This window comes from Pistacia vera, unplaced genomic scaffold (assembly GCF_008641045.1).
Source record: "Pistacia vera cultivar Batoury unplaced genomic scaffold, PisVer_v2 Contig528, whole genome shotgun sequence".
NCBI classification, from domain to species: domain Eukaryota; kingdom Viridiplantae; phylum Streptophyta; class Magnoliopsida; order Sapindales; family Anacardiaceae; genus Pistacia; species Pistacia vera.
The window spans coordinates 698,188-718,660 of NW_022196366.1; the positions used below are offsets into that span (position 1 = coordinate 698,188).

General features: G+C 30.6%; 1 protein-coding gene across 1 annotated transcript; it reads left to right on the forward strand.

The window, feature by feature from the left end:
* The first annotated feature begins 9,723 nt into the window (after nt 1-9,723).
* Nucleotides 9,724-12,284, forward strand: LOC116107160 (PHD finger protein MALE STERILITY 1-like). Its single transcript, XM_031393465.1, has 3 exons — nt 9,724-10,000; nt 10,533-10,800; nt 10,895-12,284. Exons 1-3 carry the CDS (start codon nt 9,724-9,726, stop codon nt 12,282-12,284), a joined length of 1,935 nt encoding a protein of 644 aa, XP_031249325.1.
* The last annotated feature ends 8,189 nt before the right edge of the window (nt 12,285-20,473 follow it).

The window sequence follows — 20,473 nt, forward strand, 5'->3', positions numbered from 1 at the left end:
AAAAAAAAAAAAAAAAAAATCACCATTTTTAAGGTCACATGAAACTCCGAAATCCATAGTGTTTAATTGAGAATTGTGTTTCACTTCAAAATTTTGGGCAACTTTACACAACAAGCTAAGTAAAAAACTTCGTTTCAGTATCACTTCTTTATTTGCAGATTGATGGACGATAAGAAAAAAATAGTTCATACTTAGGAAGACATATTTCAAGCTTATAGTTAAGTTTTGCGTTCAAAGACAAAGTCAACCTTAGGCTCGGCGTGGTCGTGGCCACTCCAAGGCCCAAGCCCATGGGTACGTGGCTCCTTGGTAATTAAGAAAAAATTATAATTTGTACTATGTGCAAGGGCTTTCAAATTTTTTATTACTTTACATCATAGAACTGACTCCTTTAGTATAAGTTAAAAATATGAACAGTTTAAAACTGTTTGAAAATTTTCATTCTATTTTCATTTATATGTTTATATTCGGCTACCCCATAATTCAAACTTTGTCTCTGACTCTATTTGGGTGGTTCTTGGTAAATGATTTGGCATTGGCTGAATTTTTCTACGACAATAGTTTTCATTCTTCCATTGATATTACTTATTGTGAAGCTTAATCGATATGATGGAAAGTGTAGGTAAACTATTTGTTGGAATGAGAACTACATAAAGAAAAAAATAAAAAAAAAAGATAAATTTTTTATTGTATTTGAGTCCTCAGTACTTTGAAATTGGCGTTCATTCCATAAACTTTAAAGTTGTACGAAAATAACTGTTATAAAAAGAACAACTGTTTGTGATGGTGGAATTCTCACATAATCCTTTGAGTTAAAAATCCAAATCAATCATCACTCTCTTGTACTAATTTAAAAACCTTCGAGAATATTGTTCTTATTGTGTATTTAAGCCTCGTTTAAGAGGCAATCATTCACAAGTTCTTATTCAAATATCTTGTTGGCAAAATTCTATAAATCTAAAGGTGAAATCCTATCAAATTGTTGTAAGAGGCGAAAACCAGTAAAACTAGTATGGTTGCCTTGAAGAAGTGGATGTAGGAGGTTTGTGGATATAACTCCGAACCACTATAAATCTCTGAGCACTTCTTCTCTCTCAACTCATTTATTATTCCTTGCATATCTACTTAAATATCATTATTATTTACACTCATTCATTACTCATATTTATTATCTCTCTTATTTATAGCTTAACGTTATTTATCTTCATTGTTCATAATTAGATTCGTCTATTGCTTATCATTGTTGTTGTTTTAAGTTCTTAATGTGTGTGGTTAGTGAAAATTTTTATTTGCAATTATTTTTATAGATTCTTATTCACCTCCCCTCTAGGAATGGTTTGTCATATAAGGTTTTACAAGAATGTTTATTGAAATTGAACTAATTGCACATTGAATGTTTGTTTGAGAAAGCTAAATGTTGATTAATGCTTTCAATTGCTTCAATTCCGATTGCAATCAAGCGATATTTGAATTTAGTAGTATTTCTCTACCATGAATTCATTACCATGAATTCATTCATTGTGATAATTGGTTATTTGGGTGATACAAAGTTGATAGGTTATACTTGTTGACTTTGTACCGACTAATAGTTTTAATTGTTAGGAGCTTTCGGTCAATTGATGATAGTTTTTAACCAATCGATCTATGATTAAATGAGTAAAGAGACATTATAAATTATGCCTAGACTGTCAGAAAGTTATTTTGTGATTTGCCTAACCTTATAGGTTTAGGAAATCTAAAAGCGAAGAGAGGAATTATGGGTGCTAATCTTGGATCGAACCGAATCTGAAGTATATCTTTAATATTAGTGTTCTCGTTAGCAATTTATTTTATCATCAATATTAGTGTTCTCATTAGCAATTTATCTTTAATAGGTCTCCAGCGTCTCACTGTTATCATTTTTCATTACATTATTATCATATAATTAGCATTTCTTTTTTATGAAAAACAAATTTCAAAGTTCTCAATCTATTATTTAAAATTCTCATACTCATAAGATTTGTAAAAATGAATTAAATATAATTAAGTATTATGTTGAAAAAAATTTCAGCCCTCCCCAAAGTAAATTCCTAGTTTTGCCCGTGGTTTGTTCCCCTTTTACTTGGATAATGGGTTGGTTATCTGATAATGGGTTCCCAATCGGTACCCCGCTCTATTTTAAGGTAACCAAATTTTGAAATATTATTCCTTACAACCTGCCTTAAATAACGGGTTGTTACGATTACTCGGATTTGGACCAAGACTTGTTGGTGACTCATTATTCATTGCCGAAATGTCCAGTTTTGGATTCTTTATTTGGACTTGATTAGACTCATTTAACTAGTTTTATCCCCAATGGTATCTAATATATTTTCAGTATCGTGAAATAGATAGCACACAATATTTCAATAAACAAATGTGCAATATATTTTCAAATAAAATTGAAGATTTAAAATATATATTGCTTTTTAGGAGTATTGATGACGGCTTTTGTTATCAACAAATACAGAGCCCAAATGTCTTACAAAGACTTAAATACCATGTAAAAATGGCACCGTGCTGTATGCAAATGAATTTAGGCACATCTACAAGGGAATTTAATTTATTTTTTGTCAAGAACATAAAGGACTTGAGAATCTAATAAAATTGGACTGAATCTCAAGTTAAAACATACAGACATCTTCTAAGAGCTTAAAAAGTAACTTTTATTTTTATTTATTTATTTTTCAAGAGAGGTTCGTCTATTATTTTTTTATAATATAATATACATACAATATATTGATCATATTCAATTTTGTTAGTTCTAGTTCATAAAATCTAACAATTACTTTGATTTAAATTTATTGTGGTAGTGCTTTTTATCTTGGTACTATATCTAAAGTTTATGACAGTTAATTATAGTTAAAATTATCTTTTTTCATTTACAATAAAATACTGTCTTAGATTTTGACCTCTTAATTCTTAGATTTCTTCTTTTATAAATTGAACATGGTCCATAACTAACTACTGATTTTCATTTTATGAACAATATCTCTCAAGACTTTTTAATTTCCATTTTTAATTTTTGTTTTCTTTATGTAATATTCACTATCGAATTATGATTCATTCTATCGTAGACTTCATATTGCGGTATTAATGAGGTAAGAAATAATTAAAATGATGATTTATGTGAAGCCTTAAAAGGAATTTAAATAATTAAATTTGTACGGGAGAATTCTATTATGAGGTGTATTATTATGTCAATCAATTAAAACACATATTTGACTTGTTGCCATCAATTAATTCAATTATTAATAGACAAAGTACCTTTCATGAATTTAATAATTCATTTAACAACACCTTCTTTCCTTATCATCATTTTACGTAGTCCTAGTTTAATTTCTTTCTTTCTTTCTTTATTTTCTTAAAAATAAATTAAATTATTTTATAAAAATAATAACTCATTTTGTTGTCCTTGCTTAGTTCAAATTTTATATAAAAAGTTTTGAAAACATGGAGGAAACAGTGTTTTATGATATCAGTGACAATATTACACTTTGAATTAAATTATTTTATAAAAATAATAACTCATTTTGTTGTCTTTGCTTACGTTCAAATTTTATATAAGAAGTTCTGAAAACATGAAGGAAACAATGTTTTTATGATATCAGTGATAATATTACACTTTAAAACTAACAAGTGATATCAGAGTCTGGTCACGAGATCGAGTTTTTTGGAGAGCATGTTGCTTACAAGCAATTGTTGGCTAGGTGGGTCCGCATCTCGCAATGGCGAAGGTTTGGAGGCTAAATTACATCGAACTGTAGACACAAGGCTAATGGTTTGAAGAAATAAGGTTATACTTCTATTGATAACGTAACTTTTTAACCGGGTGGTAAGGGCTTGATCCTAACAAAAGCATTAATTTTATTAATAACTATTTATCTTTGTTTAATAGTTCACTATGCTTGATATTTATTCTACCATGAATTAATAACAAATTATTGAAGTCTCAAAAATGTTTGTAAGGAATGAACCATAGAAGCATGGAATTGGACTTCTTCACGTTGTAGCATACAACCACCATGGTTGGTCAATGGGGCTACAAATTTGGGCGTGGCAGCTTCGGTGTGACTCAACCCGTCTACCAAAAAGCCATTGAAGCAATACAATCCATGCCACTAAGTTTACTCATTCAACATCCGCCAATTTCAACCAATTCATCCCACTTATTTTCAAGATACCAAACATTTTCTGACAATTCCTTGGGGACACTTGGTGACCTATTTCATTTCTTATTGGAACTCAAGTCTAGACTTCCGAAAGAAAATGTGGTGGTTCTACAACCCGGAATCTTAGTTGATACAACTTGTAGATGGTCAGCCAAGAGAGTTGAATGGCGACTAGAGTGATTGTTGAAGCATTGAAAAGTTCTGAATCCAGATGGGTTTCAAGGCAAGAGTGTAGGGATGTTGTCGTGCATTATTGGTGACACGGGATTGCTTGATTTTGTTCAAGTCGCTTGGAAATCACATTGTGGGGAGCATTTGGTTCGCCGTAGCTGAATCCTGTGACAAAGGTTTTAGAGTATTGTTTGGAAGACATTTCTAATATATTTCCTAACCAAGATTTGGCCTTCAATAATTCAAACATCAAAGCTCAGATAAGATAACAGGGTCTCAATTGACCAAGGATATGCAAACTTGTTCAAGTATATTTTTAAAGTGGACCAAAAGCAAGCAATAAGCTCAGGGGTTCTCAGTGGAATAGCAATGGCTTCCAGGATAATTCTTGACACAAATGTTTTGTTAAAGAATATGGGGGCGAGTTTTGTTCTAAAAAGTTGAATTGGACATGGAGGGAAATTAAAGGTTATTGTACGGTTACACTAAGAAACATGAACAAGCCATGAAGAAATGAAGAAAACAATAATCCAATTACCAATGAATGCATTACGCTAAAGAATAATGCTACATTTGATAACTTAAGTTAGAAGTGGAAAGGAGCTTCAGGGAAGTGTATTGGGGATTGAGGAGTTTTAATGTGAATCAATAGTGAATTTGAAGCCAAAGGATCGGATTGGTTTTTGAGTTTGTTGAAGTTGGGAGAAAAATTGTTTTTGAGGGAAGCATAAGCAAGAGAGGGGATTATGAATGATGAATGTTTGAAAATGGGGTAAGAAAGTGTGTGTAGATTGTGGTTGTGGAGCAGAAGTGATGATGGAGAAGAATGATTAGCTGTGACATTTGTGAAGTGTGGCAGCACTAAGGTTGTGTGGGATTCCAACAATGAAGAAAATCTCCTATATTTCTTTGTAATAGTGTGAGCAAGAGATTGTGAGCTTACCTTCTTTACCAAGCTACCCGTATTATAAACATTTTGGCAATGATGTTTACTTGTTTGGCATTTACATTCATGCTCAAGTGATTTTATTTTTCCCATTTTCTCTTCGTAATTCAGTTCAAAGAACGTTTACTTTTAAGGCATGTTGACACACTTTTTTTTTTTTTTTTTATAATCAAGAGTCCAGACCAACTTGCGATTGACACATGACATAACATAGTATTAAGTAAGCTGTATAACACTAAATAATAAATATAGTGCTTAGTAATAAAGTTGCATTGTTCATAAATAACAAGTTTAAAATAAAGCAAATATTTTGTATTAAATATGTCTAATAAAACCATGTTATTAGTAATGCAATTTTACTTAGCATTAATTTTAAACACTGCCAACCTATTTTAATGTTTATGAATTTAATATGTAGTGATTGATCAAGGTGGTTAACGTCGGTCACACAAGTGTTTAATTGGAACGAAAAATATTTGACTGGTGTTAACCAATTTACTATCTTGACCACGTTTGCCATGTTTTGACTTTGTTGGTTGGCATTGACTGTACCGTTCAAGTTTTGAATCGAATTTTTTTAAAATTTATTAGTGAAATAATAATGAAATATATATTCAACAACCCTTAAAATTACCAAAAAAAAAAAAAAAAAAAAATCACCATTTTTAAGGTTACATGAAACTCCGAAATCCATTGTGTTTAACTGAGAATTGTGTTTCACTTCAAAATTTTGGGCAACTTTACACAACAGCTAAGTAAAAAACTTCGTTTCAGTATCATTCTTATTTGCAGATTGGACGTAAGAAAAAAATAGTTCATACTTGGAAGACATATTTCAAGCTTATAGTTAAGTTTGCGTTCAAAGACAAAGTCAACCTTAGGTCGGCGTGGTCGTGGCCACTCCAAGGCCCAGCCCATGGGTACGTGGCTCCTTGGTAATTAAGAAAAAATTATAATTTGTACTATGTGCAAGGGCTTCAAATTTTATTATTTACATCATAGAACTGACTCCTTGTTATAAGTTAAAAATATGAACAGTTTAAAACGTTTGAAAATTTTCATTCTATTTCATTATATGTTTATATTCGGCTACCCATAATTCAAACTCTGTCTCTGACTCTATTTGGGTGGTTTGGTAAATGATTGGCATTGGCTGAATTTTTTACGACAATAGTTTCATTCTTCCATTGATATTATTACTGTGAAGCTTAACGATAGAATAGAAGTGTAGGTAAAACTATTGTTGGAATGAGAAACATAAAGAAAAAATAAAAAAAATAAACTTTTATTGTATTTGAGTCCTGAGTACTTTGAAATTGGGTGTTCATTCCAAATCTTTAAAGTTGTACGAAAATAAAATGTTATAAGAATAACTGTTTGTGTGGGGAATCTACATAATCCTTCAGTTAAAAATCCAATAATATCACTCTCTTGTACTCATTTAAAAACATTTGGAGTATTGTTCTTATTATATATTTAAGAACATTTGAGAGTATGTTCTTATATATATTTAAGCCTCGTTTAAAAGGCAATCATTCACAAGCTTTTATTCAAATATCTTGTAGGCAAAATTCTATAAATCTAAAAGTGAAATCCTATCAAACTATTGTAAGAGGTGAAAACCTGTTAAACTAATATAGTTGCCTTGAAGAAGTGGATGTAAGAGGTTTGTGGATATAACTCCGAACCACTATAAATCCATGAGCACTTCTTCTCTCTCAACTCATTTATTATTCCTTGTATATCTCTTATTTATAGCTTAATGTTATTTCTTCATGTTTTCATAATCTGACTGTCTATGTATAATATTGTTGTTTTAAGTTCTTAATGTGTGTGGTTGGTGAAATTTTTTATTCGCAATTATTTTTATAGATTCTTATTTTTATAAGCTTTTACAAGAATGTTTATGAAATTGAACTGATTACACATTGAACGTTTGTTTGAGAAAGCTAAATGTTGATCAATGCTTTCAATTGCTCAATTCCGATTGCAATCAAGTGATATTTGAATTAGTAGTATTTCTCTGCCAGGAATTCATTATTTGATAATTGATTATTTAGGTGATACAAAGTTGATAGGTTATATTTGTGACTTTGTACCAACTAATGGTTTTAATTGTTAGGAGCTTTTGATCAATTGATGATAGTCTTTAGCCAATCAAGCTATGATTAAATTAGTAGGAATTATAGATTATACTAGACTGTTGAAAATAATTGTGATTTGCCTAGCCTTATAGGTTTAGAAAATCTAAAAGCGAGGAGGGGAATTATGGGTGCTAATCTTGGATCAACAACGAATCTGAAGTAACCTTTAATATTAGTGTTCTCGATAGCAATTTTTTATCATAAATATTAGTGTTCTCATTAGCAATTTATCTGTAATAGGTCTCCAGCATCCACATTATCATTTTCATTGCAGTATTATCATATAATTAGCATTTCTTTTTGATGAAAAACAAATTTCAAAGTTTCAATCTTATATTTAAAATTCTCATACTCATAGATTTGTAAAGAATTAATAATAATTAAGTTTATGTTGAAAAAAATTTCAACCTCCCCATAGGCATGGCAATGGGGCGAGGATCTCATTCCCCATAACCATCCCCACCCTCAAAATCATTCCCCCCCCCACCCCATCCCCGTTCGGGGATAACAGGAATTCCCCTTCCTCGTCCGAGGGGATGTTTAGGCTCCCCGCCTCGTTAATTTTATATAAATATAAATTAATTGAGCATTATCAAACACATAGTTAATTCTCGTCTACATGACAAACACTAAATTAATCGGTAAACATAATTTTTACATAATATGGGTCAGGGTTGTTCTTGTTCAATTGTTTAGAGTGAGAGAAATTAGGAAATATGTGTTATAGGTAGGATAATTGTGAATTAGGTTAAATATAGGGATATTAGTAAAAAGTAAAATATATATACATTTTTAATTTTATTATATATAACGGGACGGGCGGGGGAAAGGCATTACCCACCCCCGACCCATCCCGAGGACAGGGATTAAAACACCCCCGACCCATCCCCGCCCCTATCCCCAAAAAAACCAGACTTCCCCGTCCCATATGGGACGGGGCAGGAGGGTCTCCGAAATCCTGGGGAACCTTGCCTGCCTAGAGAGAGAGAGAGTCGGGTATACTTATCTTTTTGCTCTTGTTCTTTTTATGCCGAAATGGTTGTCATAATCAAAGTATTAAAAATAATAAAAAAAAATTTGACACATCATTGTCTTAAATTTAGCTTCTATATTTTTAATATTGCTCCAATTTCAACTATTAGAATTTAACTTAACATTAATTTCAACTATTAGAATTTAACTTAACATTAATTTTTTGACACGTCTTTGTTTTCTTTTATATTTTTCTTATGTACTCCCTCCTCCAAATTTTACAATCTTAATTTACAAAATATTCATACTAAAATATACCTTAGATTATGCTTTTATATTTTCAAATCGATGAGTTAAATTTTCGGGTTTAAATATTTTCATCTATTATAAAAAAAAAAAAAAAAACAAATTTCTATCACATCTGTCATTCTAAAGAGACCCACTTGTACAAAAGGTCCAATATTATTTGACAAAGGGTTAAAAGAATCCATTTTATAGTTCTAGAACTCAATAGAATTGGGCCGGTTACAATTCAAGCCCATAATAGAAGGGCTATTATTAGTCCAATAATATCACCAGACCAAAAAGCTTTTCAAGGCCCACAATTCATACTTGATAGATACTACATATTAATAATTAATAATAAATATAATAATTGTATCATTTATAACACAAAAAATCGTACTATTTTGTCAACTCTTTTGATGTGGAATACTTATATGTTACTAATATGAAGTTATGAGTTGTTGAACTTGGTTCTGGCATTGTTAAAAATGATGGAAAAGTTATAAATGTTGAGGCAATTAAAACTTCCAAGAACAAGATTTGAATAGAAAAAAGGTGGGACGTTTGAAGTAGTTGGGCAAGAAGTAGTGTGTTTATGTGTATCCTTGAAAGACAAAATGAATAAATTCGAGGTCATGAACCTAGAATTTGCCGGAACATAAAGCGATTGTAATGTTGAAATATTTGCATGATCAAAGCGTGTTATAATTATTTAAACATAGAAACCCTCGTATTGCATCCACAGCCACGATAGATTTGCATGGAAGTGTATTTTGTATGAAATCATGCGATTAGAGAGATGGGATTCTATTTTTTTTTTTATATGAAATCATGCAAATAGTGAGCAATGCATAATCTAAATTTGATAACCACATGCTCTCATTTCATTAAATTCTCCCACCAATTTTATTGCTTGGCACTATGTGCATGTGTGACCAAGCTTGAGTTACATCATGTTTATATGTAATTTGCCTCCCTTGAACTTTCATTAGTTCCCTCCTTCTCATTATATTCAATGGAGTGCAAAAAGAGGAAGAGGGGAGAGAGGGTTTTTAGGTTTAAGAGTTTTGGTGAACATGGGTATCCGATTGAGTTTGATGGTCCTTTTAGGCATAATGTTAAAATGCTTCTTGAACTTGGGAATTCTGAGACAAACTTATGCAATGGATTGGCAAGCTGGTCATTTCAACTTGAAGTTCGTCGCCATCCTCCTCTTCATACCTTATTATTTGTTGTAGAGGAGCCAATGGGGGCATCAACTCAACATCATTGCAAGCATTGCCGATATGTTGGTGAAGCCTTAACTCTAATGCCCCTATTTTTCTAATTTATTTATTTTTATTTCATTGAATCCAGTGTTCCATGGATTATAAATTAATTTATTGCCATTTTATAATGATATACGGAGATGGATAGAAAATATTTATAATGACAAATAAGGTATAGTTAAATAAGATACAGTGTAGAAATATTTGTTTTTTTCTTTTTTTTTTATGATAAGTAACTGTAAACAATTTTCTTTTGTCAACAAGATATTACTTACAATTTATAGATATATCCATATATATTTATGGTGGGAACATTATATAAAACCCTGTTAAAAAAAAAATTATTGCATGTAGTTTAGGTACATAGTGAAGTTTTTCTAACAATAGTTATGAAAAGAAAAAATTAGATACAACAAAAGTATCATATCACCTGTGTTTCAAATGGATGAATTCATGTTAGGATATGTATTAGTTTTTTCTTATTAATGAATATAATTAAAAATTATGTGTATTGAATATCCATGTGACAAAGTTTAGTGTTTGTATGATGGCTCAGGCTGGGGTCATCATATGGTTTGCAATAAGAAGTATCACTTTATTTTGCCTTCAAAGAATATGGTGGCTGCCTTACTAAGCTGTGAAGGTGACAACGATGCCGGTAAGTCTAATTTAGTTGAATTACATAGCCATATCCTGCATGTTGTCTTTCACTCAAATGGGTTTGGGCATTTGTTGTGTGTAAATGGGGTGGAAATGGGGTCCGACTTGACCGGATACCAAATCATGGATTTCCTGGATCGCTTATGCACTGCTTTGCTCGCAAGGTTAGCCTTCTTATTATACATGCCCCATCTAATTTAACTCCTTATTTCATTTGCTTAAACACTGATTAAATTAACCACATTATCTATTTGTTAGGAAAGTGAGTTTGTGTGACACTTCAAAGAAGAAAGGCATGGAATTGAGACTTCTTCACGTTGTAGCATACAACCAACCATGGTTTGGTCAATGGGGCTACAAATTTGGGCGTGGCAGCTTCGGTGTGACTCAACCCGTCTACCAAAAAGCCATTGAAGCAATACAATCCATGCCACTAAGTTTACTCATTCAACATCTCGCCAATTTCAACCAATTCATCCCACTTATTTTCTCAAGATACCAAACATTTTCTGACAATTCATTGGGGACACTTGGTGACCTATTTCATTTCTTATTGGAACTCAAGTCTAGACTTCCGAAAGAAAATTGTGGTGGTTCCTACAACCCCGGAATCTTAGTTGATACAACTTGTAGATGGTCAGCCAAGAGAGTTGAAATGGCGACTAGAGTGATTGTTGAAGCATTGAAAAGTTCTGAATCCAGATGGGTTTCAAGGCAAGAAGTTAGGGATGTTGCTCGTGCATATATTGGTGACACGGGATTGCTTGATTTTGTTCTCAAGTCGCTTGGAAATCACATTGTGGGGAAGTATTTGGTTCGCCGTAGCTTGAATCCTGTGACAAAGGTTTTAGAGTATTGTTTGGAAGACATTTCTAATATATTTCCTAACCAAGATTTGGCCTTCAATAATTCAAACATCAAAGCTCAGTATAAGATAACAGGGTCTCAATTGACCAAGGATATGCAAACTTTGTTCAAGTATATTTTTAAAGTGGACCAAAAGCAAGCAATAAGCTCAGGGGTTCTCAGTGGAATAGCAATGGCTTCCAGGATAATTCTTGACACCAAATGTTTTGTTAAAGAATATGGGGGCGAGTTTTGTTCTAATAAAGTTGAATTGGACATGGAAGGGAAATTAAAGGTTTATTGTACGGTTACACTAAGAAACAATGAACAAGCCAATGAAGAAATGAAGAAAACAATAATCCAATTACCATATGAATGCATTACGCTAAAGAATAATGCTACATTTGATAAGCTTAAGTTAGAAGTGGAAAGGAGCTTCAGGGAAGTGTATTGGGGATTGAGGAGTTTTAATGTTGAATCAATAGTGAATTTGAATGCCAAAGGATCGGATTTGGTTTTTGAGTTTGTTGAAGTTGGGAGAAAAATTGTTTTTGAGGGAAGCATAAGCAAAGAGAGAGGGATTATGAATGATGAAATGTTTGAAAATGGGGTAAGAAATTGTGTTGTAGATTGTGGTTGTGGAGCAGAAGATGATGATGGAGAAAGAATGATTAGCTGTGACATTTGTGAAGTGTGGCAGCACTCAAGGTGTGTTGGGATTCCTAACAATGAAGAAAATCCTCCTATATTTCTTTGTAATAGGTGTGAGCAAGAGATTGTGAACTTACCTTCTTTACCATAGCTACCCGTATTATGAACATTTTGGCAATGATTTTTACTTGTTTGGCATTTACATTCATGCTCAAGTGATCTTATTTTTTCTATTTTCTTTTTGTAATCCATGTTACAAAGAACATTTACTTTTAGGGCATGTTTGACACATCTCTACTTCTTTTTTTTTTTTTTTTTTAATCAGGATGTTCAAACCAGCTTACAGATTGACACATGACATAACATAGTATTAAGTAAGCTGTATAACACTAAATAATATAATATTATGTAATGTTATACAAAATGTTGTATGATGTTTGGTAGAACATTGTATTGTATTATTTTTATTCACCATTGATCAATCACTACATATTTAAATTCATAAACATTAAAATAAGTTGGCAGTGTTTAAAATTAATGCTAAGTAAAATTGCATTAACTAAAACAATGGTTTTAGTAGACATTATTTAATACAAAATATATTGCTTTATTTTAAACTTATTATTTAATACAATGCAAAATAATAAAAAAGCATTGTATTAAATAATAAGATTAAAATAAAGCAATATATTTTGTATTAAATAATGCCTACTAAAACCATTGTTTTAGTTAATGCAATTTTACTTAGCATTAATTTTAAACACTGCCAACTTATTTTAATGTTTATGAATTTAAATATGTAGTGATTGATCAACGGTGAATAAAAATTATACAATACAATGTTCTACCAAACATCATACAACATTTTGTATAACATTACATAATATTATATTATTTAGTGTTATGCTATAAAATCTGCGTAGTGCTATGCAATGTTGCGTGCCCAAAATACCTTAGATTTTCTCCAATATTTCTTAAGTAATAAAATGATATTAGGTTTACTTAAGGTATACATTTATTCTCTAGAAGACTAGGACGATATTGGGCTAGGAAAATCTCAAGTAAAGCCCAATCTACTGAAGGGAACTGGTCAAGCCCGTCCAATATGAAGGTTACGAAAAATCTTGATACCCTCAGGTGTGTATCAAATTTAATACACCGACAATTTTGAAATATGTTAATTAAACCCAATAATTTGATAGGCTCATTGAAAGCAAACTTTGACACAACATTTGTATAAATACCATTTTAGCCTCACTCATTTGGTAGTGATATATTTTATTTTTCAGATAAGATATTTAATTTTTTCTTCAATTTTTTTATGAATATTTAGAATTATAAAAATTAATTACGGTGTTGAGGTTTTGCAAATAATTTGTTAAATTGAGATTATAATAATTACCCCTCACAATTTGGAATCGAGCATTTACTTTGGGAACTCTTTGTTGAGTTTTACCTATTTTGAATGAGACAAGAAAAATAGCAAGACTAATAATACAATTGATCTACTCCGAGTGAGATATTTTCCTTTAATAAGAAATTAATTAAACCATTTGGTTGTGGTTAGATGGCAAGACCTTATGTTATCTAAAGGTCTTATGTTTAAGTCTCATCAAGTGACCACCTATCACATCTGTGATTTATTTGACTCATAGATTTAAAGGTATCAATCGATTCGAAGATTAGTTGAGATACGTGCAAGCTGGTCCGGACACTCCGATCACCAAAAAAAAAAAATCAGCAAAATTAAACTTTTTAACATTTTTTTTTTTTTTTTTTTTTGAACACTTATTTATACATCATACTTAACAGTTATAAACATAAAAATTGAACGGACTCTCACTATTTGGGATTTACATGAAGTTAAAAAAAACTACTTTCACTAAACTTTTCAACAAGTAAAAAATCAATCCCATTAAAATAGGAAGTTTTGACTTGTACTTTATTAATTTAATAAAATATGCACATAACAGGTCTGCGATGGAAGTCTCTGTTTATGCTTTAATTAGATTTTGTTTACTCTTTAAACCATTTAGTAAGTTCAAGAGAGAGAAAAAAATATTTGCATTTAATGTAAAAATATATTAGTAAAGATGACCTTTAATTAGCATTTATTATAACCAATTGGATCAGCTTAATTGTTAGGTTGAAGGTCTGATATAATTTCTTGTTAATTTGTCCAGACATAGAGAGGCATTATATATATATATATTATATATTCAACAACCCTTTAAAATTACAAAAAAAAAAAAAAAAAAAATCACCATTTTTAAGGTCATGAAACTCCGAAATCCATGTGTTTAATGAGAATGGTTCACTTCAAAATTTTGGGCAACTTTAACACACAAGCTAAGTAAAAAATTACAAGCTTATAGTTAAGTTTTGCGTGCAAGGACAAAGTCACCCTTAGGCTCGGCGTGGTCGGCACCCGAAGGCCCAAGCCCATGGGTACGTGGCTCCTTGGTAATTAAGAAAAAATTATAATTTGTACTATGTGCAAGGGCTTTCAAATTTTTTATTACTTTACATCATAGAACTGACTCCTTTATTATAAGTTAAAAATATGAACAGTTTAAAACTGTTTGAAAATTTTCATTCTATTTTCATTTATATGTTTATATTCGGCTACCCCATAATTCAAACTTTGTCTCTGACTCTATTTGGGTGGTTCTTGGTAAATGATTTGGCATTGGCTGAATTTTTCTACGACAATAGTTTTCATTCTTCCATTGATATTACTTACTGTGAAGCTTAATCGATAGAATAGAAAGTGTAGGTAAACTATTTGTTGGAATGAGAACTACATAAAGAAAAAAATAAAAAAAATAAACTTTTATTGTATTTGAGTCCTGAGTACTTTGAAATTGGTGTTCATTCCATAATCTTTAAAGTTGTACGAAAATAACTGTTATAAAAAGAATAACTGTTTGTGATGGTGGAATTCTCACATAATCCTTTCAGTTAAAAATCCAAATTAATCATCACTCTCTTGTACTCATTTAAAAACATTTGAGAGTATTGTTCTTATTATATATTTAAGAACATTTGAGAGTATTGTTCTTATTATATATTTAAGCCTCGTTTAAAAGGCAATCATTCACAAGCTTTTATTCAAATATCTTGTAGGCAAAATTCTATAAATCTAAAAGTGAAATCCTATCAAACTATTGTAAGAGGTGAAAACCTGTTAAACTAATATAGTTGCCTTGAAGAAGTGGATGTAAGAGGTTTGTGGATATAACTCCGAACCACTATAAATCCATGAGCACTTCTTCTCTCTCAACTCATTTATTATTCCTTGTATATCTCTTATTTATAGCTTAATGTTATTTATCTTCATTGTTCATAATCTGACTCGTCTATTGCTTATCATTATTGTTGTTTTAAGTTCTTAATGTGTGTGGTTGGTGAAATTTTTTATTCTGCAATTATTTTTATAGATTCTTATTTTTATAAGCTTTTACAAGAATGTTTATTGAAATTGAACTGATTACACATTGAACGTTTGTTTGAGAAAGCTAAATGTTGATCAATGCTTTCAATTGCTTCAATTCCGATTGCAATCAAGTGATATTTGAATTTAGTAGTATTTCTCTGCCAGGAATTCATTCATTATGATAATTGATTATTTAGGTGATACAAAGTTGATAGGTTATATTTGTTGACTTTGTACCAACTAATGGTTTTAATTGTTAGGAGCTTTTGATCAATTGATGATAGTCTTTAGCCAATCAAGCTATGATTAAATTAGTAAAGAGAATTATAGATTATACCTAGACTGTTGAAAAGTTAATTTGTGATTTGCCTAGCCTTATAGGTTTAGAAAATCTAAAAGCGAGGAGGGGAATTATGGGTGCTAATCTTGGATCCAACCGAATCTGAAGTACATCTTTAATATTAGTGTTCTCGATAGCAATTTATTTTATCATAAATATTAGTGTTCTCATTAGCAATTTATCTGTAATAGGTCTCCAGCATCTCACTATTATCATTTTTCATTGCAGTATTATCATATAATTAGCATTTCTTTTTGATGAAAAACAAATTTCAAAGTTCTCAATCTATTATTTAAAATTCTCATACTCATAAGATTTGTAAAAATGAATTAAATATAATTAAGTATTATGTTGAAAAAAATTTCAGCCCTCCCCAAAGTAAATTCCTAGTTTTGCCCGTGGTTTGTTCCCCTTTTACTTGGATAATGGGTTGGTTATCTGATAATGGGTTCCCAATCGGTACCCCGCTCTATTTTAAGGTAACCAAATTTTGAAATATTATTACTCGGATTTGGACCAAGAATTGTTGGTGACTCATTATTCATTGCCCAAATGTCCAGTTTTGGATTCTTTATTTGGACTTGATTAGACTCATTTAACTAGTTTTATCCCCAATGGTATCTAATATATTTTCAGTATCGTAAAATAGATAGCACACAATATTTCAATAAACAAATGTGCAATATATTTTCAAATAAAATTGAAGATTTAAAATATATTATATTGCTTTTTAGGAGTATTGATGACGGCGTTTGTTATCAACAAATACAGAGCCCAAATGTCTTACAAAGACTTCAATACCATGTAAAAATGGCACCATGCTGTATGCAAATGAATTTAGGCACATCTACAAGGGAATTTTATTTATTTTTTGTCAAGAACATAAAGGACTTGAGAATCTAATAAAATTGGACTGAACCTCAAGTTAAAAAATACAGACATCTTCTAAGAGCTTAAAAAGTAACTTTTATTTTTATTTATTTATTTTTCAAGAGAGGTTCGTATATTATTTTTTGATAATATAATATACATACAATATATTGATCATATTCAATTTTGTTAGTTCTAGTTCATAAAACCTAACAATTACTTTGATTTAAATTTATTGTGGTAGTGCTTTTTATCTTGGTACTATATCTAAAGTTTATGACAGTTAATTATAGTTAAAATTATCTTTTTTCATTTACAATAAAATACTGTCTTAGATTTTGACCTCTTAATTCTTAGATTTCTTCTTTTATAAATTGAACATGTTCCATAACTAACTACTGATTTTAATTTTATGAACAATATCTCTCAAGACTTTTTAATTTCCATTTTGTAATTTTTTTTTTCTTTATGCAATATTCACTATCGAATTATGATTCATTCTATCGTAGACTTCATATTGCGGTATTAATGATGTAAGAAATAATTAAAATGATGATTTATGGGAAGCCTTAAAAGGAATTTAAATAATTAAATTTGTACAGGAGAATTCTATTATGAGGTGTATTATTATTTCAATCAATTAAAACACATATTTGACTTGTTGCCATCAATTAATTCAATTATTAATAGACAAAGTACCTTTCATGAATTTAATAATTCATTTAACAACCCCTTCTTTCCTTATCATCATTTTACGTAGTCCTAGTTTAGTTTCTTTCTTTCTTTCTTTATTTTCTTAAAAATAAATTAAATTATTTTATAAAAATAATAACTCATTTGGTTGTCCTTGCTTAGTTCAAATTTTATATAAAAAGTTTTGAAAACATGGAGGAAACAGTATTTTATGATATCAGTGACAATATTACACTTTGAATTAAATTATTTCATAAAAATAATAACTCATTTTGTTGTCTTTGCTTACGTTCAAATTTTATATAAGAAGTTTTGAAAACATGAAGGAAACAATGCTTTTATGATATCAGTGATAATATTACACTTCAAAACTAACAAGTGATATCAGAGTCTGGTCACGAGATCGAGTCTTTTGGAGAGCATGTTGCTTACAAGCAATTGTTGGCTAGGTGGGTCCGCATCTCGCAATGGCGAAAGTTTGGGGGCCAAATAACATCGAACCGTAGACACAAGGCTAATGGTTTGAAGAAATAAGATTATACTTCTATTGATAACGTAACTTTTTAACCGGGTGGTAAGGGCTTGATCCTAACAAAAGCATTAATTTTATTAATAACTATTTATCTTTGTTTAATAGTTCACTATGCTTGATATTTATTCTACCATGAATTAATAACAAATCATTGAAGTGTCAAAAATGTTTGTAAGGAATGAACCATAGAAGATTATATTCAATTTACACTACCTAGTGATGAATTTGATTATTTTTAAACAATAAAAAATGACTTAATTAGGTGTATATAAGCCACGCTGATGTGGGAATAATGATATTTTTGTTTTAATTTTTTAAGAAATACTAAATCAATCATTACTGAATTGGATTTGATTATTTTTAAACAATAAAAAATGACTTAATTAGGTGTATATGAGCCACGCTTATGTTGTAATTCGAAGTGAATTTTGGTGAATTAAATCCTTAAATTGTGGGTGTACTTAAAACAAAATAGTCTATATTCGGTAATGCTCAATCTTGTTTAATATATACTTGATTACCTAACCCACTGCCAACCTATTACTACTTTTATGCGGATCTTTCGATCCATTACTCAAAATGTCTTGAATTCGACATATATTTTTATAGTAATTAACAATTTTAACCCCATTAAAATTTATATTGACCTTATTAAAATTACTCATATTTTATTGATTCCACTAAAATATTTTCATATTTTATTAATCTTAAGATTTGAAAATACTCATTTTTTTTTCATGCTCCTCTCCTCTTCTCTTATACTTTCTTTTCCCTTTGGTTTGATTAATCAAGAAAGACTACCATTTGAAGGTCAAAAGGCAAGATGATGCTTATTTTTTGTTATTTTGCTTAAAAATATCTTCTTCTATCTTTCTTAATTGATGATGAAAGATCATGATCTATGTTGTCTTATGTTGTTTTTATCATGTTATGTATATAATTGACATAATTGTATGTTGAGTAAGATAGGTTAAATGATTGTTTTAATACATATATAAATATATTTGCTGTCATTGTCAATAAAGCAATTATGCAACGTTTTCATAATATGAAAAATCGTCAAGGACAATTATAGAAATAATAATTTGGTATGTATAACTTTTAAAATTAAAATTTAGATTACATTTTTTATGCTTATTACTTCAATTAAGGGTGAGCGGTTCCAGGTACCTGTCGGAATTGCTAGGAACCAGAACCGGAACCGGGTTCTTCGATTCTTGGAACCGAAACATGAAATGCAGGTTCTGGTTCCTATCCCAATTACCCTATAAAATTCGATTACCCCCTATTAATTTAAAAGTGACAAATACATCCCTGGAAGTTCACAAAATTCACACATACACCCTCGATTCCTAAACTGGTTCTCAACAGGGTAACCAAATGTAGGTTCCAGTTCCCGGTTCCAACACTGTAGGAACCGGAACCAGAACCGAACCCAAGGATTCCCTTGTTCTAATTTTCTAAAATCGAAACCTACCCTGTGAGGGCCCGTTCCAATTCTGACTCAAAACTGATTGTCCGGGTACCCACCGATTCCAGATCTACCCTTTACCCATACTCACCTCTAACTTCAGTATATATTTTATTGTAAATTTATCAACATAAATCTTTTGGCTCTATTGACTAGAAATCTTGGCTATGCCCCTTGTCCATAGTCAATAAAGCCAGAAGCTTTTCCTTTCTCTTTCTGTCGATGGACTATAATCCCATCTAATTTATGGCCATTGTCTTCCGTGACTACTTCTCTTTCTTCTTTTTAACTCCGTTACAAATCACATATCCAACCTTTATCAATATATTTTCAAGTAACCAACTTTTTCCCACCCAAGGTTTGCCTTAATGACACTTTTCCACTCAAAAAGTTTCAAAATACTATTTTTCCACCCAAAGTTAATATTTCATTACTATCCAAAGGCGAGAATTCTCTCCGTCACCATCATTTGAACATTCAGTCTCTTCTCTACAAAACCTCTTTCACTCAAACACCTGATTTTTCATTGATTGCTAGCCACTGTAAAGCTAGGGTTTCTTGTTCTTAGATGATTTTCGACTGATTTCGACAGTGAATATTCAATCGGTCACCACCATTCGATCCACTGACCTCTACTCTACAAAAACATGCTTACCTTAGCTCTTGGTAACTCATCAAATGTCGACTGAGAAAATAAAGTGTATTTTGGGTATTAACAGAATATAAACGTTGGATGATAAAGTGATATTTTGAAATTTTTTAAGTGGAAAAGTATAACTAAGGCAAACTTTGAGTGGGAAAAAGTCGTTTACTCTATATTTTCTATTAGAGATGGCTCAAATCAAAATTCTAGTTTGAGTCATAATGAAATTAGGATTTTTTTTTTTTTTTAATTTTTTTTTTTTTTTTTTTTTTTTTTTTTTTTTTGTAAGATTAGAATCCAAATCCTAAGTGGAATGGATTTTTGGTTTGATAATGAACATATGTATTCTAGTAGG

Coding starts and splice junctions, on each gene's coding strand:
- LOC116107160 (XM_031393465.1), top strand. CDS start 9,724: ATGGAGTGCAAAAAGAGGAAGAGGGGAGAGAGGGTTTTTAGGTTTAAG. Junction 10,001..10,532: donor CAAGCATTGCCGATATGTTG/GTGAAGCCTTAA, acceptor ATGATGGCTCAG/GCTGGGGTCATCATATGGTT. Junction 10,801..10,894: donor TGCACTGCTTTGCTCGCAAG/GTTAGCCTTCTT, acceptor TCTATTTGTTAG/GAAAGTGAGTTTGTGTGACA.